The 21,126-nt window shown below is 32.5% G+C and overlaps 5 protein-coding genes across 11 annotated transcripts; 2 read left to right on the top strand and 3 right to left on the bottom strand.

The window, feature by feature from the left end:
• Positions 1-216: 216 nt before the first annotated feature.
• Positions 217-9,423, top strand: LOC122533227 (tumor necrosis factor alpha-induced protein 8-like protein). 5 transcript variants are annotated; one of them, XM_043662731.1, is made up of 5 exons: positions 252-565; positions 7,241-7,319; positions 7,523-7,624; positions 8,198-8,469; positions 8,598-9,423. In XM_043662731.1, the coding sequence occupies exons 3-5, from the start codon at positions 7,615-7,617 to the stop codon at positions 8,949-8,951; spliced, it is 636 nt and encodes a 211-aa protein (XP_043518666.1). In that variant the 5' UTR covers positions 252-565; positions 7,241-7,319; positions 7,523-7,614; the 3' UTR covers positions 8,952-9,423. The 5 variants fall into 5 exon arrangements, with proteins under 5 accessions (XP_043518662.1, XP_043518663.1, XP_043518666.1 ...); XM_043662732.1 differs by having other exon boundaries at positions 280-309; XM_043662727.1 differs by lacking the exon at positions 7,523-7,624 and having other exon boundaries at positions 217-309.
• A 1,552-nt stretch (positions 9,424-10,975) lies between these two features.
• Positions 10,976-16,105, bottom strand: LOC122533222 (DDB1- and CUL4-associated factor 12). Of its 3 annotated transcripts, none has more exons than XM_043662719.1 (8): positions 15,874-16,105; positions 15,458-15,517; positions 15,295-15,385; positions 14,741-15,196; positions 14,429-14,659; positions 14,077-14,361; positions 13,825-13,990; positions 10,976-13,476 (listed from the first exon to the last, which is right to left on the bottom strand). In XM_043662719.1, exons 1-8 carry the CDS (start codon positions 16,103-16,105, stop codon positions 13,321-13,323), a joined length of 1,677 nt encoding a protein of 558 aa, XP_043518654.1. In that variant the 3' UTR covers positions 10,976-13,320. The 3 variants fall into 3 exon arrangements, with proteins under 3 accessions (XP_043518654.1, XP_043518657.1, XP_043518656.1); XM_043662722.1 differs by having other exon boundaries at positions 15,654-15,978; XM_043662721.1 differs by having other exon boundaries at positions 15,295-15,517; positions 15,654-15,978.
• On the top strand, positions 16,092-18,148 carry LOC122533223 (U3 small nucleolar RNA-associated protein 15 homolog). The gene is made up of 5 exons (XM_043662723.1): positions 16,092-16,205; positions 16,382-16,964; positions 17,037-17,257; positions 17,339-17,774; positions 17,868-18,148. The coding sequence occupies exons 1-5, from the start codon at positions 16,116-16,118 to the stop codon at positions 18,101-18,103; spliced, it is 1,566 nt and encodes a 521-aa protein (XP_043518658.1). The 5' UTR covers positions 16,092-16,115; the 3' UTR covers positions 18,104-18,148.
• Positions 18,149-18,298: 150 nt separating this feature from the next.
• LOC122533225 (programmed cell death protein 7) lies at positions 18,299-19,770 on the bottom strand. The gene is made up of 3 exons (XM_043662725.1): positions 18,933-19,770; positions 18,658-18,862; positions 18,299-18,550 (listed from the first exon to the last, which is right to left on the bottom strand). Exons 1-3 carry the CDS (start codon positions 19,768-19,770, stop codon positions 18,427-18,429), a joined length of 1,167 nt encoding a protein of 388 aa, XP_043518660.1. The 3' UTR covers positions 18,299-18,426.
• A 172-nt stretch (positions 19,771-19,942) lies between these two features.
• LOC122533229 (tubulin-specific chaperone A) lies at positions 19,943-20,755 on the bottom strand. Its single transcript, XM_043662736.1, has 2 exons — positions 20,453-20,755; positions 19,943-20,169 (listed from the first exon to the last, which is right to left on the bottom strand). Exons 1-2 carry the CDS (start codon positions 20,580-20,582, stop codon positions 19,943-19,945), a joined length of 357 nt encoding a protein of 118 aa, XP_043518671.1. The 5' UTR covers positions 20,583-20,755.
• Positions 20,756-21,126: the final 371 nt, after the last annotated feature.

The raw sequence follows: 21,126 nt of genomic DNA, 5'->3' as shown, positions 1-21,126 counted from the left end.
GTTGTCTTTCACTTTTTCTGAAACTGATACGATTAACGCAGTACTTTGTTCGAAAGAGCATCGCAGTGCATATCATTAGACGAAAGAGTTTCGTTCATTTAAATTCCGTTTCTTCGTGTCTGTAACTGCGACCCCGTCGGGTAATGTACACTGCAAAGAAGAAAACTTGACACTGCGAAGTTGCCCGAGCGTAGCTGCCACATGCGCCCCACCTCGCGGAGCGATGATTCCATGGTAACCGGGGTGGGTTCGCAGATCACAACAGACGACGTTCGTTCGCTCAGTCGAAGAGACTGCGAGGTTCGAGAGGTGCGTGCTCCATCGTCGCCGGTTGTAATTCTCATCGCGCACTAGTGCATTGTGTTCAGTAACGTTCTAATTCGAAAAGGGGAGATACTTTTTTTCAAAATTCACGTTACACCAGTGGGATCTTTCACGCGCACGAGAGCAAAGTGGAAACGCAAACGAAACAATAGAACAATATCTATTCAACGATCATTGGAAAAGAGAAACTTCATTGTCAAGTGTTGGGGGGGTCGCATTCGCGGCCTAGACATCAGCAGAGGTTAGTGCGCGCCTAAAATTTAAATTAATTTAACACGGACTACACTGTTTATCCTCGATCGAGGATGAAATCGTTGATCGAACACGATTTGGGACAGATGTACACGCTTACCGTCGGATAGATTGCGCGTCTAAATCTAAAGCTAAGTTCCACATTTATTGGAGCGTGCTTCACAGAAATACTTAACTAAGAAAACGTGAAGTCGTCCAGAAACTTGTTACTTCGAATCGTCATGTTTGTGACGACGTCGCGTAACTTCTATCGAAGCAAAACTGAATGGGGAAAGTACACGGTGTAACATGTACTACTTGTATTTAAAGATGAGTAAAAACTTGGGAATTCAAGAGACCACAATTGGAGGTAAAACTCGCGGAAACGGAAAGGAGAACAGCATTCTCGTCAGCATTGTCCTTAACGTGACATCGAGTCACGTTACGTGAAAAGAAAAGTTGCGGACAACAGACGATGGAAACTGAATTTCGCAAAACCGACGAGTCCGCTTAATTGCGTCAGTTAGTCATGGCTGAACGGATGCGTGTACCTTAATTCCTTACATGTGCATTTGTCACCGTGAATGTGACACGCGTGTTAAGCGAGGAGCGATACGAGTAACACGAAAACACCGTGTATATATTTAGAAAATAACGGCCAAAGCTTATCCAAGGTATCGCGAATTAATCGATCATCAGTATAGCGTGAAATTTTCCACAGTATATGATTTTCATCCATGCAGCCGCGCGTATCTTTCAGATAAACAGAAAAGGGGGGGGGGGACATCGGGGGAGATGAAACAGTTTTTTTTTTGGCATAAATTTACGCTTCAACGTAAATCGATGAACAACAAAATGTGTTGCCCCGTAAATAGGCAACCCTAACGAGTAACCACGCGATGAATGAGACTATTATACAACGGGCGTTCGCCGTCGTTTTTAATTAATGCTAGCACAGCGGTATGTTTTTTCTCTCTGTTCTCATATCCGCGAATTGGTCTTTTATATGTGCGCTCGCTAACGTCCACGGCAACTTCATTTGCGGTACTTGATAAGCTGATTCGCATTCCATTAATCAATTTGCTCGAATTACGTGCTAGATGCATATAACGTGCATGTGCGAAAGTTTTAGACGATCTACGTTATCGTAGTAACGAAACATGCGAAATTTTAGCTTTTTGTGAAAATTCAAATGTTTCGTAAAATAACGAAAGACGATGTGAATTGTCTCCAATTGAAAAATTGAAAATAGTATTCAAATCCGAAGTATTCCAGTCTGATGTACGTGCAATGATCTAAGACCTTTGCCTACTGATTTTCCATCGAGACGATTACGCACCAGTATTTTATAACAATTAAAATAATTGTAAATGTTAGAAATAGTAGAGTTTTCTTTTATATATATATATATATATATAAAAAAAAAAAAAGAAAAAAACACTCGACAGAATGGAATTTGAAATTTCTAGCCACTAGTCTAGAGTATCCTCAGCCTTGAACAAGCTATCTGTTTAAAATACAGGCAACGACGAAAATATGTACGCATGTGCCTCCTAGAGCTCCGAAGGACATAACATAAATTTCGCTCTTTCTTTTTCATTTTCTGCCTCTTGGACGCACATTCCTCCAAGAGTATCACAAAATTTTCGTATTTCACTATTTGTTTTATTGCCTAGTAAAACGTTCCTTCGAATGTTGAATATTTTTTTATAGACTTCCTGATGGTTCTTAGTACATGGATACGTAGACGTATAATATAGAATGAAACGATTTCATCATACACAACGGTCATTCATTAGCGCGTTATTTTTAATACAGTCTGAGATTTATTTAAAAAGGAAAAGCTTATGTGTTCGTGAAGTAATCACTCCGTGAGGACAACTTCTCGATTCTATTGAAGTACATGCTCTGCACGTCAAATATTGAGAATATTGAGAAAAATCGATCGAGCGACGATATAATCCGGCGCTCGTTAAAATCGACGAAGGATTACAATTGAAGGGAGATTTACTCGCGAGATAGGATGAAAAAAAAAAAAGGAAAAAGGAGTTGAAATTGGATACGATCCCGCGTGCGGGAATCGGCAAGGATCGATATCCAAAAACGACCAAGCGGCCGTACGTGGACCTCTCGAAAGTCGTATTTAACAGACGAACGCGTGACCGTGGATAAAGCACAATCGGTCTCCTAACTTTGCCTGTGTGAGCACGTGCGCGCTGCGTATGTTTGCGCACGGCATGTGCGTTCGTGCACACACGTGTAGTCGTACACATCGATCGAAGGGCAGGTGGTGGGTATATTCTCAGACAAGATGCTCAGTTTAACAAGAAGGTTCGTGCCAGTTGCACAGCTGTCGGTGTGACAGCTGCATCTTTCGAAATAAAAAGAAAAACGTTGAAGAAATCGAGAGGCGGGGAGGGGACGAAGGTTGCCATTCGATTCGAAATCGTTTGACAATTCGTTACTTTCAACGAAACGTATGGGGAACGTAGTCTGAAGGCTTATTGGTCATCCTTGCATGATGACGCTTTGCGAACAATAAAATTATGAATTTCTAAAGATTACCAAACTGTACAGAATACACGTAATGTAAAAAACGGTGTGACATGGTATAAGTTTAAATATAAACGTTTATATTTATTTAGTACACAAACGTAATGTTTTAGTAAATAAAATAAATCTCTGTTTGAAGGTTGAACGATGAAACATACGTTATATTTGCGTAAACATGTATGTAGTGTGATAAAACATGTTTTTCAATTTCATTAAATTAGCTATATATATTATATATATTAAATATATTACTATTAAATATATTACTATATATATATTATATATATTAAATTAGCTATTATATATATATTATATATATAAATTATTTCGAAAGTTTCACTTTGAAATCGTTTGACGATGATAAGCACGGTTTGATATCTCGAATTATTGGAAATATAAGTCAACATAAAAGACTCGTAGATTATTATTTTCATCGGAGGAAATCCCTTGATTTCATCAACCTAATTGCGTGTGACGCTGTTATCGAAGGCTGTTACAAAGAAAGAATGACAGATCACTTCCGCTCCAAAATCGTTTGATGAGGGTACTGACAATTTCTTCTTTCGAGCTTCTTTTGAACAAACAGACTAAAACGTAAATTTATTACTATTTTTAAATCCAGACGTTTCTCAACTTAAACAGTTTTAAGGAAATGGTGCAAAAGTGAATTTCGACAATTTGTTGGTACAAACATTTGAAAACATCACAAACTACAACAACTCGCTACGAGTAACTAGATAAAACATAAATATCGATTTGAACGAAAAATTGTTAAAGAAATTGAGGAGGAATTATGAATCAATGTTACTCAATGAAAACAACGGTAATATTAAAAATTACTATAAAGAAATATTGTTCATTAAAGAAAAAGTAATGCTTCAAAACATAATCGTTCTGTACGACATGAACATGAATTATTTGTTTGAATTAAATAGTAAATTTTCAACTGTGTTCGAGTGTGTTTCGCGTGCTCTTTTCCCGTGATCGTAATTCTTTAATTTCGCAGATTTGATCGCGTGCGAAATTACCTTTCTAAATTCAGACACGTTTATTCGATACGACGCAATGCGAAAAAGTACATCAATTTTCAAGTAAGCGGAGGAACAAGTATATATCGCGTGCACACGTAACTTATGCACGTTCTCAATATTAAAAAAAATTAGTTTCACGTTAGAGAAATGCGGATTGTCAGATATGTAGCATACATATATCCTTGAACACATCGCGATAGTACGAAACAGATAACTAATTATAGAAGTGACGAAGCTTCAGGCTACTCGGGAATATACCTGCAACTCAACCTGTTCATCTGCATTTTTTCAACGTTTACCACGCGAAATCATCGTCTCTAAAAGTCCGTTTTAAAACACGAAAACGTAAAAAACTGTCGGTTTTAGGAAACTTTAAGAAATAATCGCGTGATTTTTAAACAGAATGAATATATCATAATACTTCGGAATATATTTCACAATATTTCGTTTTAGTAATAACTTTGGTATATTTATATAATTTTATTTATTATGTGAGTGAATCTCGATTATTAGTTGTCTCGTTGAATTAACACAATTCAGAGATCATTAGTCACCAGTGACTCATCACGGAAATTTATCATAATATTTAATGCTCGAACGAAACAGGGAGACGAAATTACAGGAAATTCCATGGAACCACTCTAGTCTGTGGCGGATAAAAATCAGAATAGAATTTTTTGACCTGTTTTTTCAAGTACCACCGGATGCTATAAACTCTGAATCGTGTCGCTTGCCTCGTTTTATGCAATCGAATTGTTGTGAGGTCTACGTTGAATACGTTAACCAAGAATAAGTTGTGACACAACGTTGTACAAATATACACTATTGTTACACAAAGTATCCAGATAAGATATAATTTAATAATTGCAATAGTATAGGAATCTTCTGCGTTCGAAACAAAATGTCTGGCCACATTTCTAATTGATAAAAGAATTTGTGGGCCGTGCGCAGAGGAGAAAGGGAAACAAATTCTAAAATTCATCGACGCTAATAATAATGCGTTTTATATACAATAGATACTCTCTACAATCTTCTAATTGGCGCGCGTAATAACTCGATCTATTGTAGTTAGGAAACGGCCGAGCAAAGAGAGCGAAAGTTCCTCCGGACGATCGATCATTTGTTTTATTCGTACTTCCCCGACACGACAATACATCAATTAAAACCTTTCAACCGGAATTTAATTTTCACGCAGAATTGTTCTACGTGAATATACCAAGGTAGGGTGAGCTTGGTTTAGATGTACGTGCAAGGTCAATTAAAAGTTCTGATCTGAAAAATTATTAAACAAAAAAACAGCTGCAAAAAATGTTATTATCTTTTATCCAAGATATCCAACTCTGGCAAGTTATCTAACATTTACCGACCCGTATTTCGTTGCACAATAGCAATTTGCCTTTCACACGTGAATCTTACATTTTACAGGAGCATCCTAATATAGCGTTTGACTCGCTATTAATCGTGTACGAACTTACAATTAGTACGTGATTATCGATCATTCAGCAATCGTAGATCAGAACGTCCGAGTCACGTGTGCAAGTTATTTCCACTGTTTCGCTAACTCGAATGCATTTAAAAGCGGCTCAGATGTTCTCGAACGACACAAGACCGGATCGAATGCTTGAAGATCCCCGGAAGGGATCAGCATTCAGAGTCAAACGGCAGGGAATTCCGAGACGGTCTGACACATGACCGATATATCGATATTTGTCACGTTCTTGAAATACGTACCGATCTAGCTAATATCACTTGGTGCGCATCCATTTGCCCCTATTACGTCGATAAATGAGAATGAGAGTCTCTGGCTTGCCTTGACGTTCCTTACAAATCGATTCAACTTCCATACAACTGTACCCCTTTCGATATACATACATGTACGTGGATATGTGTGCATGCACATATATACACGATTATACCTCGCGACAACAAACCACGAACGCACATTACGTTCCATTTCCAGTGTATCGGGTTTGACCTCAGTTACTGACATAAATTACACGAATGAGGGAGCATGTGTGCTCCAACCTATTTAATACTTTGCCTGCCACCAACTTGCAACGATCATATTTTTCTCTCCACCTTTTGAAACCGCGATGATGGTTATTTAATTCAAGCAACAGTGGCTCGATTCTAGAGTAAAGAAGTAGAGCCTGGCGAACTGGCGAAATTTTATGGAAATTTTAACGGAAATTTATAACGATGAAATAAATTTGTAACAAAATAATAAAAATATTAATAAAATAATAATAAAACTGTATAGTATAATATAAAATATTAATGAAATTTTGCGGAAATTTTATTAAACCGTTTATTCGCGAAATTTTTATAATTATGTTCATCTGTAATATTGAAAATGCGTTTCAAAAATTTTAATAGATTGGCAAGTATTGGCGGATTTCGTGAATTTTAATAAAACACATTTAAAATAGTATCGCGATATTCAATTATGAATCTACGATTATAATATCTTCGTTTAGTTAGGTAATTCATTTCTATTGAGTGCTACATGGTGGGTGGTCGATGACACGCGCGGCATGGAATCCCCGTTGATGTTACTTTGAAGGCACGACGAGTATATTGAATAATAATTAATATAACGTTCCTACTTTTCAATCTGTTACAAAACATAGTTGGATACAGTTTATTTCGTATGAAAAGAAATGCGTGAGCAATTGTAATAATCAAACAAAATAACAAACGAATTTATTTTGAAATAAAGTTGCGAAAAATAAAATTAATTCTAAATTGATTGATTATTTTCCAATAATTTGCTTATCAAGTGTATCTGATGATTACAAATAACGGTAAAAACAAAAAAAGCAAATGATAACAAATAGTTGCCTTTTATATAAGGAATATATATCTGCTAGCGTGAAATATTTATCTTGTAGAATAAGTGATTACTAAAACATTACGTATAGAAATGAATGAAACCTGATCTTATACGTAAAAGAAGATAGTAAATTAACTCTCGTATTCACATATAAAAAATTAAAATATATAAACATATAAATGTTAAAATAATCTCTTTACTGCAAAAACAAAAAATACCATAAAAATTTATAAAAATGTAAAACTCACATTTACGAGTGTTTTCTCAGGTGGCGTGGGGTACGGCAGTAATGGAATTGCAGAGCTGGCTGCTCTATCATCTTGTAGCCGTAACCGACTGCAATCAAGGTACACAAATGTTAACTGTATGATGCTCTGATTCGTTCCCACGAATAAGAACACAAGCACAAACGCATTTGCACGATGCGCGCAGCGCAACATCATTCTATATGTGTTGCCGTATTTTAATTCATTTGGCGTAATAATCGCCTTTTTATATATATATTTTACGCTATAAATATTGATTCGTTTTACATCGTTGCTCATTTTAGTTACTTTTGCCTGAGTTTCGACCGTGCTCACAGAACACTTCTTTATTTCATTCACAATCCCGTTATCGCCTAGAGGAAACAGCGGTCTACCAATGTTTGATGGTAAGTTCTGATCATTCACGCACTATCATTTTCCCTTGTTTTTGATCCTGATAAATCCATGAGACGTCACGTGTCGTGTTGCTTCAACTAGGATAAATGTATTTGCCGCGGGGCACACTAAAATGGCTATAGGCATTTGCAACATAAATTTCACGGAATCTAAAAGAAAGGCGTGTATCTGAAAACAATGACAAATAGATTTCACCTGTTCAAAGACACAGTCGAGTTTAAGTTTTTACTCGATAGTATATTATCAACTGCATCATTTGACTATCAATGACATTTGTTACGTATGAAAAATGTGTAACGTCGCGACGAATGTCAAACAAATTTTTCAAATGATCTGTCAGTTTTCGTAAAGTAACGTAATTTCAAAGTATTCGATATAGATTCGTACCTCCATAACCACTTGAACACAGTGGAACACAGTTAACTTACAGACTTAATCTTCCCAACGCACCCTGTGCCGTACGCTTTAACAACTCCATCTTTTCATCTGACAAGAGGGGTATTATTCGATCCCATATCTCCCCGAGCAGATGGTACAGCGCTTGCAATTTTTTTTTCCCCCAGTGATGCAGTCGGCGGCTACACTGAACGGCGGGTCTTATCCTGCCGGAGGCACCGGAAGCCGCGCTCGTGATTTAGGTCTTCGAGCGCAAAAAAAGCTCCTCGGCAGAGTCGTATCTACGGGGGCCGGAAGATCGTTGCTGATAGATGACGCCACCACGTCGCTTTTGGACAATTTGTACAAGCTTATGGAGAGAGCGGCAAAAGCCAACCTCAGCTTAGACAAGAAACAGCCTGAAAAGGTTTTAAAGAATATCGTTAAGTTGTCCATCAAGGTACTTGTTTCCCCCTCGATGATTGTTGACACAGATACGCGACACAGCCGCGGTTGTCATCTTGTTTTCATCGACAAGGTCAAGCGGCACTTCTCATCTCTCATGTTCGTTAAACACTTGCGTTCCAGGTGGGCCTCTTGCAACGTAATCAACAGTTAAACGTCGCCGACGACGTGAAACTCGCCGAAATAAGAACTGCCCTTCGAGCCGTGGCGATGTCCGTGGTCTCGTTCTACGAATTGGAATTCAGCTTCGATCGGGCGTATCTGGTAAAATCGTTAGAACGATGCAGAACCACGATACAGGCGCTGATTAAGTCGCATCTCACGGACAAGTCTCAAGATCGGTGTGACCAAGTGTTCGATTTCTTAACGCACTCCGACTTTCTGGACTCGGTTTTCAGACAAGATTCGGAACACAGACCCATCCTCGGGATGCTAGTCAGTGACATAAATAAGGCCTTGGACGTTGGGCATCTTTGATTCTTTTTTAAACGCGATCGCATTTTCGCGACGGAAACGAGAATAATTACAGAGATAATTAAGGGATGACGATGACTCTCCTCCCTGGATTATTATTTTTTGAAAAAAAAAAGAGAAAAAAACATGAAAAAAATGAAATCGACGTGTATGTGTGATACCAAGTTACTTATGGTCGTCTGTGTAAAAAAATAAACACAAAAGTAATATATATTTTCGACTCGAGGCTCAACGCTCTTGAAATGCGACGTCTCTCGTGAGAATATTGATCGATTTCAACACGGTAGTGCTCACCAATTTACGCAATAATTGTGAAATACTCTATTTATTTTCAGAATGTATATTGTTACGATCAATGTATATTTATTTACAACACCTGCGCGTTAGGATGCCAACTGTCAATCTATACCAAAAAAAAAAAAAAAAAAGAAAAAGAAAAAAAAATGAGCTTATTTATGCCCGAAAATGGGGTTTATAGATAATTACGGTAGAAGCGACTTCGTTAATCCCGACAGAAGAGCGCGTAAAAAAAAGCAATTTGTCATCATTAGAAAACAAATTACTAGAAATACATTCTCCTAAGATACTCCTTTTAAAGGTATAATCTTTTACTCGTCAAAGAGCTATATTCTCACATATCGACGAGTCTATAAAGAGACAGATTGCCCTGTGTTTTTACTCGTATTGTGCGCTTCTGTACGTTTCCGACATACATGATACATACAACATATCTAACACAGTTATGGCGAAGCCTCAATAATTAATTTGAACATTTACATCATATGTACTATGTCGTAGTATCGCGTGTTTTGTATACATTATACACTCTTTACACGTTATTGTGATGATTCTAAATGAAATAAGAATCTTGTATTGAGATATATATATATATATATATATATACACATACTATTAATAAATTATTTGTAACGAGACGAAAATCTCTCTTTTTCTCTCAATTTTTCAGTTCATTTTTAGTTCGACCAAAGAAGAAAAATCGAGATGAACGCAATTGTGATTAGTGATTTGATATATTTATTTACATAGATTATTTAATGCACACACGCGCACGCATACATATAAAATTAGTGTAATTTGTTCAGCAACCAAGTAGCACTGCCTGTATGAAATACTTAGCATTTAACATCTTAAATGAAAGTATAGAGAGAAAAATAACGTAGCTTCGTGCTATAATTTGTTCTAGCAAAATGTATATGTATATTTGCTTATAATCGTTACAATAGTTTGATTAAAAAAAAAAGAGAGAAAACAACATGAATAATCTAGTTGTAATTTATAAGAAATTTATATATATATATATTAAGTATTTTTTTTAACAATAAAGAATGTAATTTTTAAAACAAATTTTAAAAGAGCTTATAAGCAATTTATATATTGTCCGTATATTCTTAACATAACTGATCAATAATTTTTGAAAGGACGTTTTGCTACAGATCTAACAAGAACACAACCATACAGAGAACATAGTATATGGTAACTTAAATATATTCTTATAATACAGAAAAAAAAGAATATATTACACGCGTTATACATTTTACAGAAAAAAAAAAAAAAAATATTGAAGAAAATCAAAGTCAATTGTTAAGAAATACAGAGACAATTGATAAAGTCGCTATATATTATAATTTTTTCATAAAATCTTTTCATAATATTCATTTGATAAGCATAATATACGGAAAAATATTTTCTGGCACAATAATGCAGTGATTGTACCTGTACAAAACTCTTTTATAACTTATACATATAGTTTAAGTATAAAAATTATTTATTTATTGTTCCTATTGCATTATTTGAGTTTAAATACACGATACTTAGATTTGTTTCGCTTAGGTGACATTAGTACGAAAATTAGGACGTTTTAACATGGACAATAGCTGCTCACTGTTACTTGAAAATTTTATATGAAAAACAATAAACTTCGTGAATTACGTATAATAATTATAATCATTGTTGAAATGTATAACCTGAAATGCACGAAATAACTGAACAAAATTATGGATCGTTTGTAGCATTATTTTATAATATTTTGTTTGTAGTATTTGTAGTAAAGGTACATGTGATAATCGTGTATGATATTCAATGTATTCGTTCATTATGCATGATCATATACATATTCGTACAATCTAATCATGAATTTATAAATACAACACACATTTTTATTTATCATATAATGCAATGACTTTATGAGTATATGTTAACAATTCATAATCTGTTAATGTAAAAGTACACAGAGTATAGTTTGTTACCACATATTCATTGCGATATACTAATAATTCAATTACTTATTGTTTACATGTCAACAATTTCTTGATTCATTAAAATGTTCTATCTTAAGTATTGGAAATGCACTTGCATCATTTTACTGTATCAACAAATTTAATATATAAGACAGTGACAAACATAATGGTGAACTTGATCACTTAAGTACACCAAAATTTGAAAATGATTCATTCTAAAAATTAAATATAAATCTGTTTACAATTAAACGTGTAAACTAGTTATGCACAATTAACATCATTATAATAATATACAATTTATTCATCAAAGATACAATCTGTCTCAAAAGAGCATATAGATGATGTTTACAAAAGTTAAAACTTGATGAAAAATATATTATAATAATCTAAACATGTTCTTCTCTGTAATACATAGTGGCTTAAAGTCTTTCAGATTTGTCATCTTATGTTTACACTCTCAAAAGAGTAAATATTTATATACCTCACAGTTGGTTAAGAAATGGATACAACGTTTTAAAGAGAGGGGAGACAAAAGCGATTTGTCAGGTTTTTTTCTAAAAATTCGATGCTTTCTCATACATTGAGACAAACAATATTTATTAGAGAATAAAATTAGAAATTATGCAAACGCATATTAATTAGCAATATTACATGCTCTTACACTTTTTAAATATATAACTTAATCTCAAGTACTTTGTTGAAATATTCCCGACATACTTTTATGAGACAGACTGTACTTTGTTGAAATAAATTTTTCAAATTGTACATAAGAAATACATTAATTACAGATTGTGTACCATTATTTGTAATTGCAAATGTGCACAGCTGATATTTTTGAATACCTTTATATCATAAACTTGTGTAATATATGAATAATCGATTTGATCAAATTTGAGCAGTTACAATTCAAAATATTTTTTCCAATATCAGAAACAGATACAATTAATAAATTTAACATTATTTATAATAATATTAACAAAAAAATATAACTAAAAGAATTAATATTTAGAAGATAATAAACTGAATATATTTTTTAAAATTTAACAAAACAATAATAATTGCCATGCACACTTAAAAGATACTGTTTCAAAAGTTATGCATTGATCAAAATTATATATGTTTGACGTTCTATGTGATATAGAAATACATTATAAAGGCTTTAATAGATATTATTTTTCTAAAATAAGTTTTTTTGTAACAAATATTCATTATATATTGTTCTACTAAGGCCAGTAGTAAAATTTCAACTTGATAGATTGCATCTGAGAAACTTAATGTTCATTGCAGTGTTATTCGTTGATTACTTTTTAAATTTTCATTTCTATTGTACTGATGTAGAAATGTACAACACAGATAAAAATGATTTTAAAACTCATACTGTATGCAGATCATATAAAGACTTGAAACTTTTAAAGTATTTTTCTTCAATATTCATGGTACATTTTTCTTTGTAAGATTTTCATACAATAATTTATTAAATTTCATATACAATAAATAATACAAGAGCAAACTGTCATGTTAAAAGATGAATGAAATTAATTTAACAAGCTGAATTCATAAAATAGATCACATTGATTATAAAATTAGTATTTATCAGATCTTGGTTTTGAATGCAACAATGGTTTTTGATACATTAAATTTGGCTTTCCCACACTGCATACAAACATGCTGATATACTTGATTAGTAATATAAAATAGTTTAATGAAAATCACTTTCAGAGTTAAATATATGATTGAAATGATAAAAAAATCGAATATCTTTATTTTTATCACTCATTTCTTCAGGCAGTTGAGATATATACACCTCTAATTGTAAGATGTTTTGTCAATATTTGCTACTTTCTTATTTATTCATAAAGTATAAAAATCTTTGATAAGTATATTCTAAAATTTTAATATCCGAATATAATTTTTTACTTAGTTTCTTATATAATAAAATCGAAAAGAAGTGAAAATACAAGATGATGATGATCAGATAATGTTCCTTAATTCTAGAATAGGTGTATATACCTCCTGAGATAAAATTTCAATAATGTTTAGTTAAATGTACAACTTATAATTACTTACGTAAAATCGATACGGTAGTTTAATTAATTAATTAATTAAAATTAATTTTATTGCCATAATCCTGCATAGTTACCATATAAATTTACGGGAAGAGGACCACCAGCGGTGAATAATCGAGTTCCTGATCCATCATAGCAATGGGTATATATAGCAGGTGTATACTTCACATTTTGAAATCCATCTATATACTCTTCATCAGGAAACTAAAATTATCACAAAAACAAATATTACATTTACATAAAAGTCACCAGTTCAATTTCAAATAGTTGTATTTGCGAGAATCTAAAGTCTTTAATACCCGATATTTCAGTCAAATATACTAACTATATTCAAATACTTAGTATATTTAATAAATACAATACAAGATAAATTTTACTTGATATAACCACAGTTTAGAGATTATATATTATAGACTATTTTAATTAAAATTCAATAACATGTAAAATTCGAAAACACTTCAAAGTTCTAGTTTGTGATTATTTTAAACAATATTCGTTTTAAAATGTGCTCCGAGTTACTCGAAATTTCGTAAATTATGCTTATATTCTTACCACGTAGCCTTTTGATGCTTTTAATACAACAATTCTGTTAGAATTAATTGATGATTCAAGATATTTTTGAGCCCTAACATCATAAAAGAACATCATTCCTAAGCCTGTACCAATTGTTAAAACGGAACCTTGAAAACTAACTGATCGAATTCCACAACCGCTGTATCTATAAAGAAGACATCATTTAGTACAATTTAATAAAGATCACATAAGTTCCAATAAATCTAAAGTAATTGTAATTAATTCGTTTACCGTGAAGGTATTCTTTTTATAGGTTGTACAGTCCTTGCATCTAAAAGTAAAGTATAAGAACGACATCCTACAGCATAAACACCATCATCTTGCACAGCAAGGCAAACATTTTCTTGACAAACTGGTAGTTTTCTGGATATTTTTTGTCTAAAAGTCTCAGCAGACCAGATGTGTATAAAATTATTCAAAGTGATAGCAGCAATTTCTTTATACGTTCTATTGAAGACGAGAGCTCGTACTTTTTGCGCAGATCTACATTCCTTGACACATACGGGTTGAATCAACCTAATAAAAAACATAATGTAGCATACTTATAAAATATACTTATTATTTGTATTTTGTATAATGCAACCTGTGTGTTGGCACGTCCGCTTTGTCAGGAGCTTCAGCAAGATCATTATCTATACGCCATAAAGCCATTTTGGTATCTCTAGAACCAGAAACTAAAAATTCGTCGTCTAACCAACACATATCAAAAATCCAATCTCTATGACCACCTTCTCCCACACAAACTGGATCTAATGTTGGTAGCCTATATATTGCTATTTCATTACTATTTCTTGCTCCAGTTGATAGGAGAGTCCTACAATATATACAAAATCATAAGTTACAATACCATGATTGTGAATTTAATTTATATAAAAAATATTTTATCTGTATATACCTAGAAGGATTGATTTGAACAGAATGTATACCACATTGCTGTTCAGGAACAGCATTACCCCCTGAATTAATTTGCCTTCCATGTAGAGATGGTATTTGGTCTAATTTCTGAGTTGCTACGTCATAAACCATTAATTTGTTGCATTTTGTACCAAATACTACTTGCCTATCACTTAACCATTGAGAACAAAAGACTTTATTCATATTATTTAAGCTAACCGAATATTCTTTAAATAAATCATGAGTCAATATGTGTCTAAATCCATATTCTTGATTAATTTTTCTCACTTCTCTTGTGTTTGTTTCTCTTGCACGTACATAGTCCACGAAATTGAAAGAAGTTCTTAGAAACTGTTTCCCTTCACTTACAGTCTCTGCCTCATCATCACTCGACTCATAACATATAAAATCATCTGGCTTGTCTGATTTTCGGTTTCTTTCCAACCTCAAGGCTAATCTAAATTAGATAAAATTATATATAAATAATAATTTACGATATAAATTAAAACACAAATTATCCAATTAATTTCCACATCAATATTTTTCATTATTTACCTTCGAGCACGACGTTCTTCCAAACGATTTCCACTAGCACAAGGAGGATGTCTACCATAAACAGTCATTCGCTGCGTTTCAGCCATTGTGTCTCAATTTTATAATTTACTAATTAATTATATATTATGATACTTGAATGCTCTTGCATATGAAATATATTTACGTGGCTGGTGTGCAGTGAAACAGTAAGAAATTATATATCTTGGCAGCAATTCTTCTCCGACTAGAACAAAATCAGGTTCCAAATTTTTTTTCTTGCTTCCGTGTGGTAATGAAAGTTTCTTGATCCCGAAGATTTTCGGTTACGTTCATAAATATTTACATTTTTGTGATTATTCATGAAATATAACAAACCTTACCAGGACGGCAAATTGCCGAATCTATCGTGCTGTCTGAGCAACACTTTTCGAATAATATCCTCTTATCAGATGCACGGCTTCATAATTATATAAGTTGCGTGCACTTACATATGATAATATGAACATCAAGGCTTCGTATTCAAATGATACAAGGAAATAGAATGAAAATCCATGAAATTCATGATAAGCAACGAGACTTTCGTAGCACTAAGCAACTAACCATCGCCATATTGAAACGAACAGCACAGCCGTAGAAAATCTAACAAAGCATACTGAAATCTCTTCAACATGTCGTTCGAGATCCTTTCAAAATGATTTTCGGAAGCTTCTGTATTTGGAATACGATGGGCAAATAGATTCTTGGACAGTCGAGAAAATCGAAGGGAGCAACTTCCATCAATTGTCAACAGGAGCAGTTTACCCCCTCTACTGAATTTTATTACAGCTGACATTTTAGAAGAAATGGCATCCTTCAAGAAAATAAATACCAAAGTATTCGCAAGACCGAACTCTGAATTAACCCCGGAAAATATATATTGGAAGAAATATACCGTGAGTATGTCGCGACGTCAAAAACAATAAATTTTTTTATGATTATATTGTGTCATTAATCTACGATTCTCACACGTGTATCAGACATAACCTACAAATAAATAGCGTTTAAGATTACATATTTAAAGGTATAAAATTTAAATTTCTAAAGTGTCTTTGTGTCGTTTATTCAACAGGCTCCTGTTTTAGTAAAAGAATTTGGACCAATCGATTATATCGATTTTTCACCGGTAGAGCCACACTACTTTGCCGTCACTTGTTCAGTGAGGGTGCAAGTGTACAATCCAATCACAAAATTAGTTACAAAGAATCTTAATAGATTTAAAGAAGCAGCTTATGGTGGATCGTTTCGCAATGATGGCAAACTACTTTGTGCTGGTGGTGAAGAAGCAGTAATTAGACTCTTTGATGTCCACACGAAAAGTCTTTTACGAATGTTTTCCGGACACAAAGCTGCTATACATAGGACTTTCTTCACTACAGATAATCTTCATATTGCTTCATTCTCTGATGATAAGACTGCAATAGTTTGGGATATACCAAGTGAAAAACAAATAACATCTTTTAATGAACATTCGGATTATATCAGAGCTGGTGCAGTTAGTCCTATTTCCAAGGATATATTATTATCTGGTGGCTATGATAAACATATATATATGTACGATACAAGAACAAGCAAACAAATTCTCAATGTGAGCCATGAAGCTCCTGTTGAAAGTTTATTATTTTTACCCTCTGGAGGCATATTTTTATCTGCAGGTATGTCACTTTGAAGAAATATATGTTTCTATAAAAAAATATTTCATTTATATTTAATATGATTGTAAACAGGTGGAACAGAAATTAGAGTTTGGGATGCACTTGCTGGTGGCAAATTACTTGCAAAAATCACTCAGCATCATAAAACTGTAACGTGTTTAAAGATAGCTTCGAATGGTCACAGAATTTTGTCTGGCTCATTGGATAGACATGTAAAAATTTATGATTCTGGAACATATAAAACTGTTCATTCCTTAGATTATCCAAATTCAGTTCTTAGCATAGGAATTAGTGTAAGAAAATTTCATATTTAATTGTAGTTTATATTTTTAATTGTAAAACAAAAATACTAAGCATAATATTTATAATTGCAGTCAAATGATGAGACTATTGTTGCTGGTATGGTTGATGGTTTAATTTCTGTAAGAAGAAGAGAAGAAGAAGTAAAAAATGAAAAGCCACGACGTAAAAAAATATCATACAGACGTTCTGGGAGAAATTTACATACTCCTCAAGTAGATGTTGTTGTACACGAAGAAATGAAAGAAATTATGTCCAGACACGATGCTTGTTTAAGAAAATTCGAATATTCAAAAGCTTTAGATTGTGTCATGACTACTTATGTAGTAAATAAAGCACCGCACGTTACAGTTGCGCTTATGCAAGAGCTTATCAGAAGACAGGGTTTAAAACAAGCTTTGAGTGGTAGAGATGGCAAGTCTCTTGTAAATATCCTTAGGTTTCTGAATAGATATGTAGGAAGTATTCGATTTGGAAGAGTACTGCTATATGTAACTAATGTATTAATGGGTAATATATTAATGTCCTTTTCATTAATCAATTTTTTATTGTAAAAAAATTGCCTTTAAAAATGTATGTCTAAATCATTTGATGTTTCAACAGATATTTATGAAGATCATTTGGACGAACTTGCAGCAGAACCGCGAAAAATGTTTAGTATTTTAGCGGCGAAGTTAGAAGAAGAAGAGAATTTAATGCTGGCATTATCAGAATTGCAAGGAAAATTGCATATGATATTATCTGCCGCAGAAAATGTACCTCCGACACTAGTAAAAGATATCCAAACTTTAAAACCATCAAGTGCAGCTCAAAAAAATTTAATTTTAAGTATTGCATGAATATAACTTAATATACCGAGTTATAGATAAGAAAAAAGTTGTACATACATACTTGTCATACATATTTTAATACATATATTAATAAAATATTTTAATAAAATTGAAATCACATGATTTTAGTTCTGAAAATATTTAAATTATATGACATATTTAATTGTGAATATAAATATTTCAAATAAATAAACCAGAGAAGCGTTCATTTTTAAAATGCGTATAATGCATATCGTTTGTATAATGCATATTCGTATAGTATAAATTACTAAGGCGTATATCAAATTTTATTTTCAAAATCTATAATCTAAAATTAAATGCTATTAGTTTATTTACGAAATTTCTTTTTTGAGGCATTTCTGCCAGGCAGCAGAGGATGGTTTATGAGGCATTATCCATCCAATTGGTATGGCTGACGCATCACTGTCTGTGCTTATATACTTATCCCAAGCAGTTCTAAAAATAAAATAATTACAATATTTATTTCTTAAAATAAAATAAAATTAATACAATAAAAAGTATATAATAATTTTTTAGTATATAATAAAGTATATAATAATTACCTCACAGTAATAAGTTTGGTAAAATCTGTGTTATACCGATCAAATATTACTTTCGTTCCGAACAGTACTTTTTCCCACTCATCGAAAAGACTCTTTTTCTGTTTTTCAATTCTTTCTTCATTGTCATTCTTTAACATTAATCTCAAATTCTGTTCCTCTATAGAGTATTCGCGATCAAGCATTGACCATTGTTCTATTAATTTTGCTATAAAAGGTATATTACAATGTAATTATATGTATGTGATGTTATTGAAATAATTATTATAAATAAATACCAATAATATTATTAAATGCTTTATCAGCTGCTGAAGATAAATGTTCCCCTCTAGCTCTGGCAATATTGGCTTTAACATTTCGTAAATTTCGTAATTCTTGCAACAGTCCAAGATATTTCCTAGCATCAGTTCTTTTCCCTCTAACATCGAATAGAATCATATCTGCATCTTTACGTAAATTTTCCTCTTGTTTTTCTTTCTCTATTACAGCTTGTTCTTTCCTAATCCACGAATCAATTTGTGCATGCATACTTGTTCGTCTTTCCATTTTCATTAATTTTTCATTTTGCCACTTCTCTTTTTTAATTTTTTCTCTCAATCTTTTTTTCTTGCGTTTTTCTAAATCTTTTTTTAATTGATTTAAAAAACATTGATCTCTAATAGGCTCTAATAGCTTAACAATTTCTTCTTTTGCAGTGTTACAGAGACTGATCTTCTGTTGCCATTCTTCTTCTGTCAAATGTTGACTATCTTTAAGCTCAGCACAAATTGTTTTCAATTTTTCATTTAGTTTATATGCTGATGTTATAGCATTTTTAGTTATAGCAATTTTAGATTTTCTGCATGTGTTTCTCTGGTCATTTATACTATTATTAGGCTGATTAACTGCCAAGAGAAAATTTTCAATATCATTTTCATCAGCTTGTCGTCTTCCGAGGTTAATTATTGATGTTGGATTCTCACTGTTAGATGTATCAACTGAATAAACATAATTTTGGTATACATTTATATTGTAATTGGCATTATAAATGGATTGATTCATTGGGTAAGACATATCATAACAAGGATCTCTGCAACTCTGTGTAGGATCCTCTAAATAACTTTGATTGTTAAACATAATTGCTCGATACTACTTAATTTTGGAAAAATATAAAATATCTTAATACTATCACTTTCTTTACACTAAATGATTACTTTAACTTGTTTACAAATCTTATATTATCTTAGATGAAAATATAGTTCTTTAAACTTTTAATAATATTTTAATAAACACAATAGGTTTTGCTTTTTTAACACATCTCCATAATTTCTCCCTCTTTAGGAAGTTGAGTTTCTGCTTCTTGTAATACTTTCTCTGCTTCAATATAAACTTCAACCTCTTTTAAATCTTGTTCCGTGTCCAAAATTTTTTTTAGTTCTTCGAAAGCTTTCACAAGACGTCGTTGACAATCTGGTACCATCATGAGAGACTCTTGAAGTACTTCTTCTTGTTTTTTTATATCATAACCATCCTTATCTGTAATGAAATTAAAATGATATAATAATTATTATCTTTGGAAAAAATAAAAATAAAGTAAACTTGTTTTATTACACTGAATATATTTACAAGTTTTATAAGCTGTTTAATTATCATTTATAAACTTCACAAACAGTTGTTTAATTAAGCAGATATTTTGGAATATTAAATGAAAAATAAAGAGAATACAAAATTGTCTGAATAAATAACACAGCTATTGAAAGGATCAAAATAATAGACTAATACAACAAGCTCTTCGGTCGCTTTTTTCAAGTGTTCTCACCCTGTTCCTTTAATTTCTGTATCCTTTCACGTTGCTGTGCTGCTTCTTTCTCATACGTGACTTTTTCTTTCGCGAGACGTTTCACTACTCCAGTTTTAATTTTTAGAGTTCTTATACGAGGATCGGACATTGTTTAAAACAAATATATTTTACCTCGTATGGAGAAAATGAAGAGTTTACTGATTAAACGAGTTTTTCCTTATAAGGTAAGATGAATAGCTACAAATGAAATGAAGAGGAACTCTGTGGTGTATAGGTTATACCGATTGATAGCCGGGGACTGGTATTCCATTAAGTTATGTTCTTATGACATGAACTTATCGAGAATATCGATCATTTCAATCGATTATCTAATTTACATTTAACATCTCTTGACTTATAGAAAATAAAAATTTTTATGTTATAAAAGTAACTAGTATAAAATTTTGTATTAAATAACGTACGCATACGTGATTTTCATTTCTTTTTTTTTAACGAATATTATTAACAGATTTATCAATTGTCATCAACAGATCCATCGTTAAGCATTGCGTCAAAAGAGGAAACTTTTTATTTCGAATAATTTTAAATTGTTGTCTTAACAATCATTGGTATACTACATGATAAAACGTTCTTCCCTAAATATCTTGGTACGTATCGATAATAGTGTAAATCATCGTTCTATAAATATATAT

Source organism: Frieseomelitta varia, unplaced genomic scaffold (genome assembly GCF_011392965.1).
Source record: "Frieseomelitta varia isolate USP_RPSP 00005682 unplaced genomic scaffold, Fvar_1.2 scaffold_508, whole genome shotgun sequence".
Classification (NCBI taxonomy): Eukaryota; Metazoa; Arthropoda; class Insecta; order Hymenoptera; family Apidae; genus Frieseomelitta; species Frieseomelitta varia.
This window is presented reverse-complemented; position numbering and strand designations above follow the sequence as displayed.

Coding starts and splice junctions, on each gene's coding strand:
- LOC122533227 (XM_043662727.1), top strand. CDS start 232: ATGGTAACCGGGGTGGGTTCGCAGATCACAACAGACGACGTTCGTTCG. Junction 310..7,240: donor GAGACTGCGAGGTTCGAGAG/GTGCGTGCTCCA, acceptor GTGTTTTCTCAG/GTGGCGTGGGGTACGGCAGT. Junction 7,320..8,197: donor CGTAACCGACTGCAATCAAG/GTACACAAATGT, acceptor TTTTTCCCCCAG/TGATGCAGTCGGCGGCTACA.
- LOC122533229 (XM_043662736.1), bottom strand. CDS start 20,582: ATGTCCGATCCTCGTATAAGAACTCTAAAAATTAAAACTGGAGTAGTG. Junction 20,170..20,452: donor ACAGAAATTAAAGGAACAGG/GTGAGAACACTT, acceptor ATTTCATTACAG/ATAAGGATGGTTATGATATA.
- LOC122533225 (XM_043662725.1), bottom strand. CDS start 19,770: ATGTTTAACAATCAAAGTTATTTAGAGGATCCTACACAGAGTTGCAGA. Junction 18,863..18,932: donor AGCATTTAATAATATTATTG/GTATTTATTTAT, acceptor TACCTTTTATAG/CAAAATTAATAGAACAATGG. Junction 18,551..18,657: donor ACCAAACTTATTACTGTGAG/GTAATTATTATA, acceptor TTTTATTTTTAG/AACTGCTTGGGATAAGTATA.
- LOC122533222 (XM_043662719.1), bottom strand. CDS start 16,105: ATGTCAGCTGTAATAAAATTCAGTAGAGGGGGTAAACTGCTCCTGTTG. Junction 15,518..15,873: donor TTCGTTTCAATATGGCGATG/GTTAGTTGCTTA, acceptor ATTTTGTTCTAG/TCGGAGAAGAATTGCTGCCA. Junction 14,362..14,428: donor GCGGACGTGCCAACACACAG/GTTGCATTATAC, acceptor GTTTTTTATTAG/GTTGATTCAACCCGTATGTG.
- LOC122533223 (XM_043662723.1), top strand. CDS start 16,116: ATGGCATCCTTCAAGAAAATAAATACCAAAGTATTCGCAAGACCGAAC. Junction 16,206..16,381: donor TATATTGGAAGAAATATACC/GTGAGTATGTCG, acceptor TTTATTCAACAG/GCTCCTGTTTTAGTAAAAGA. Junction 16,965..17,036: donor AGGCATATTTTTATCTGCAG/GTATGTCACTTT, acceptor GATTGTAAACAG/GTGGAACAGAAATTAGAGTT.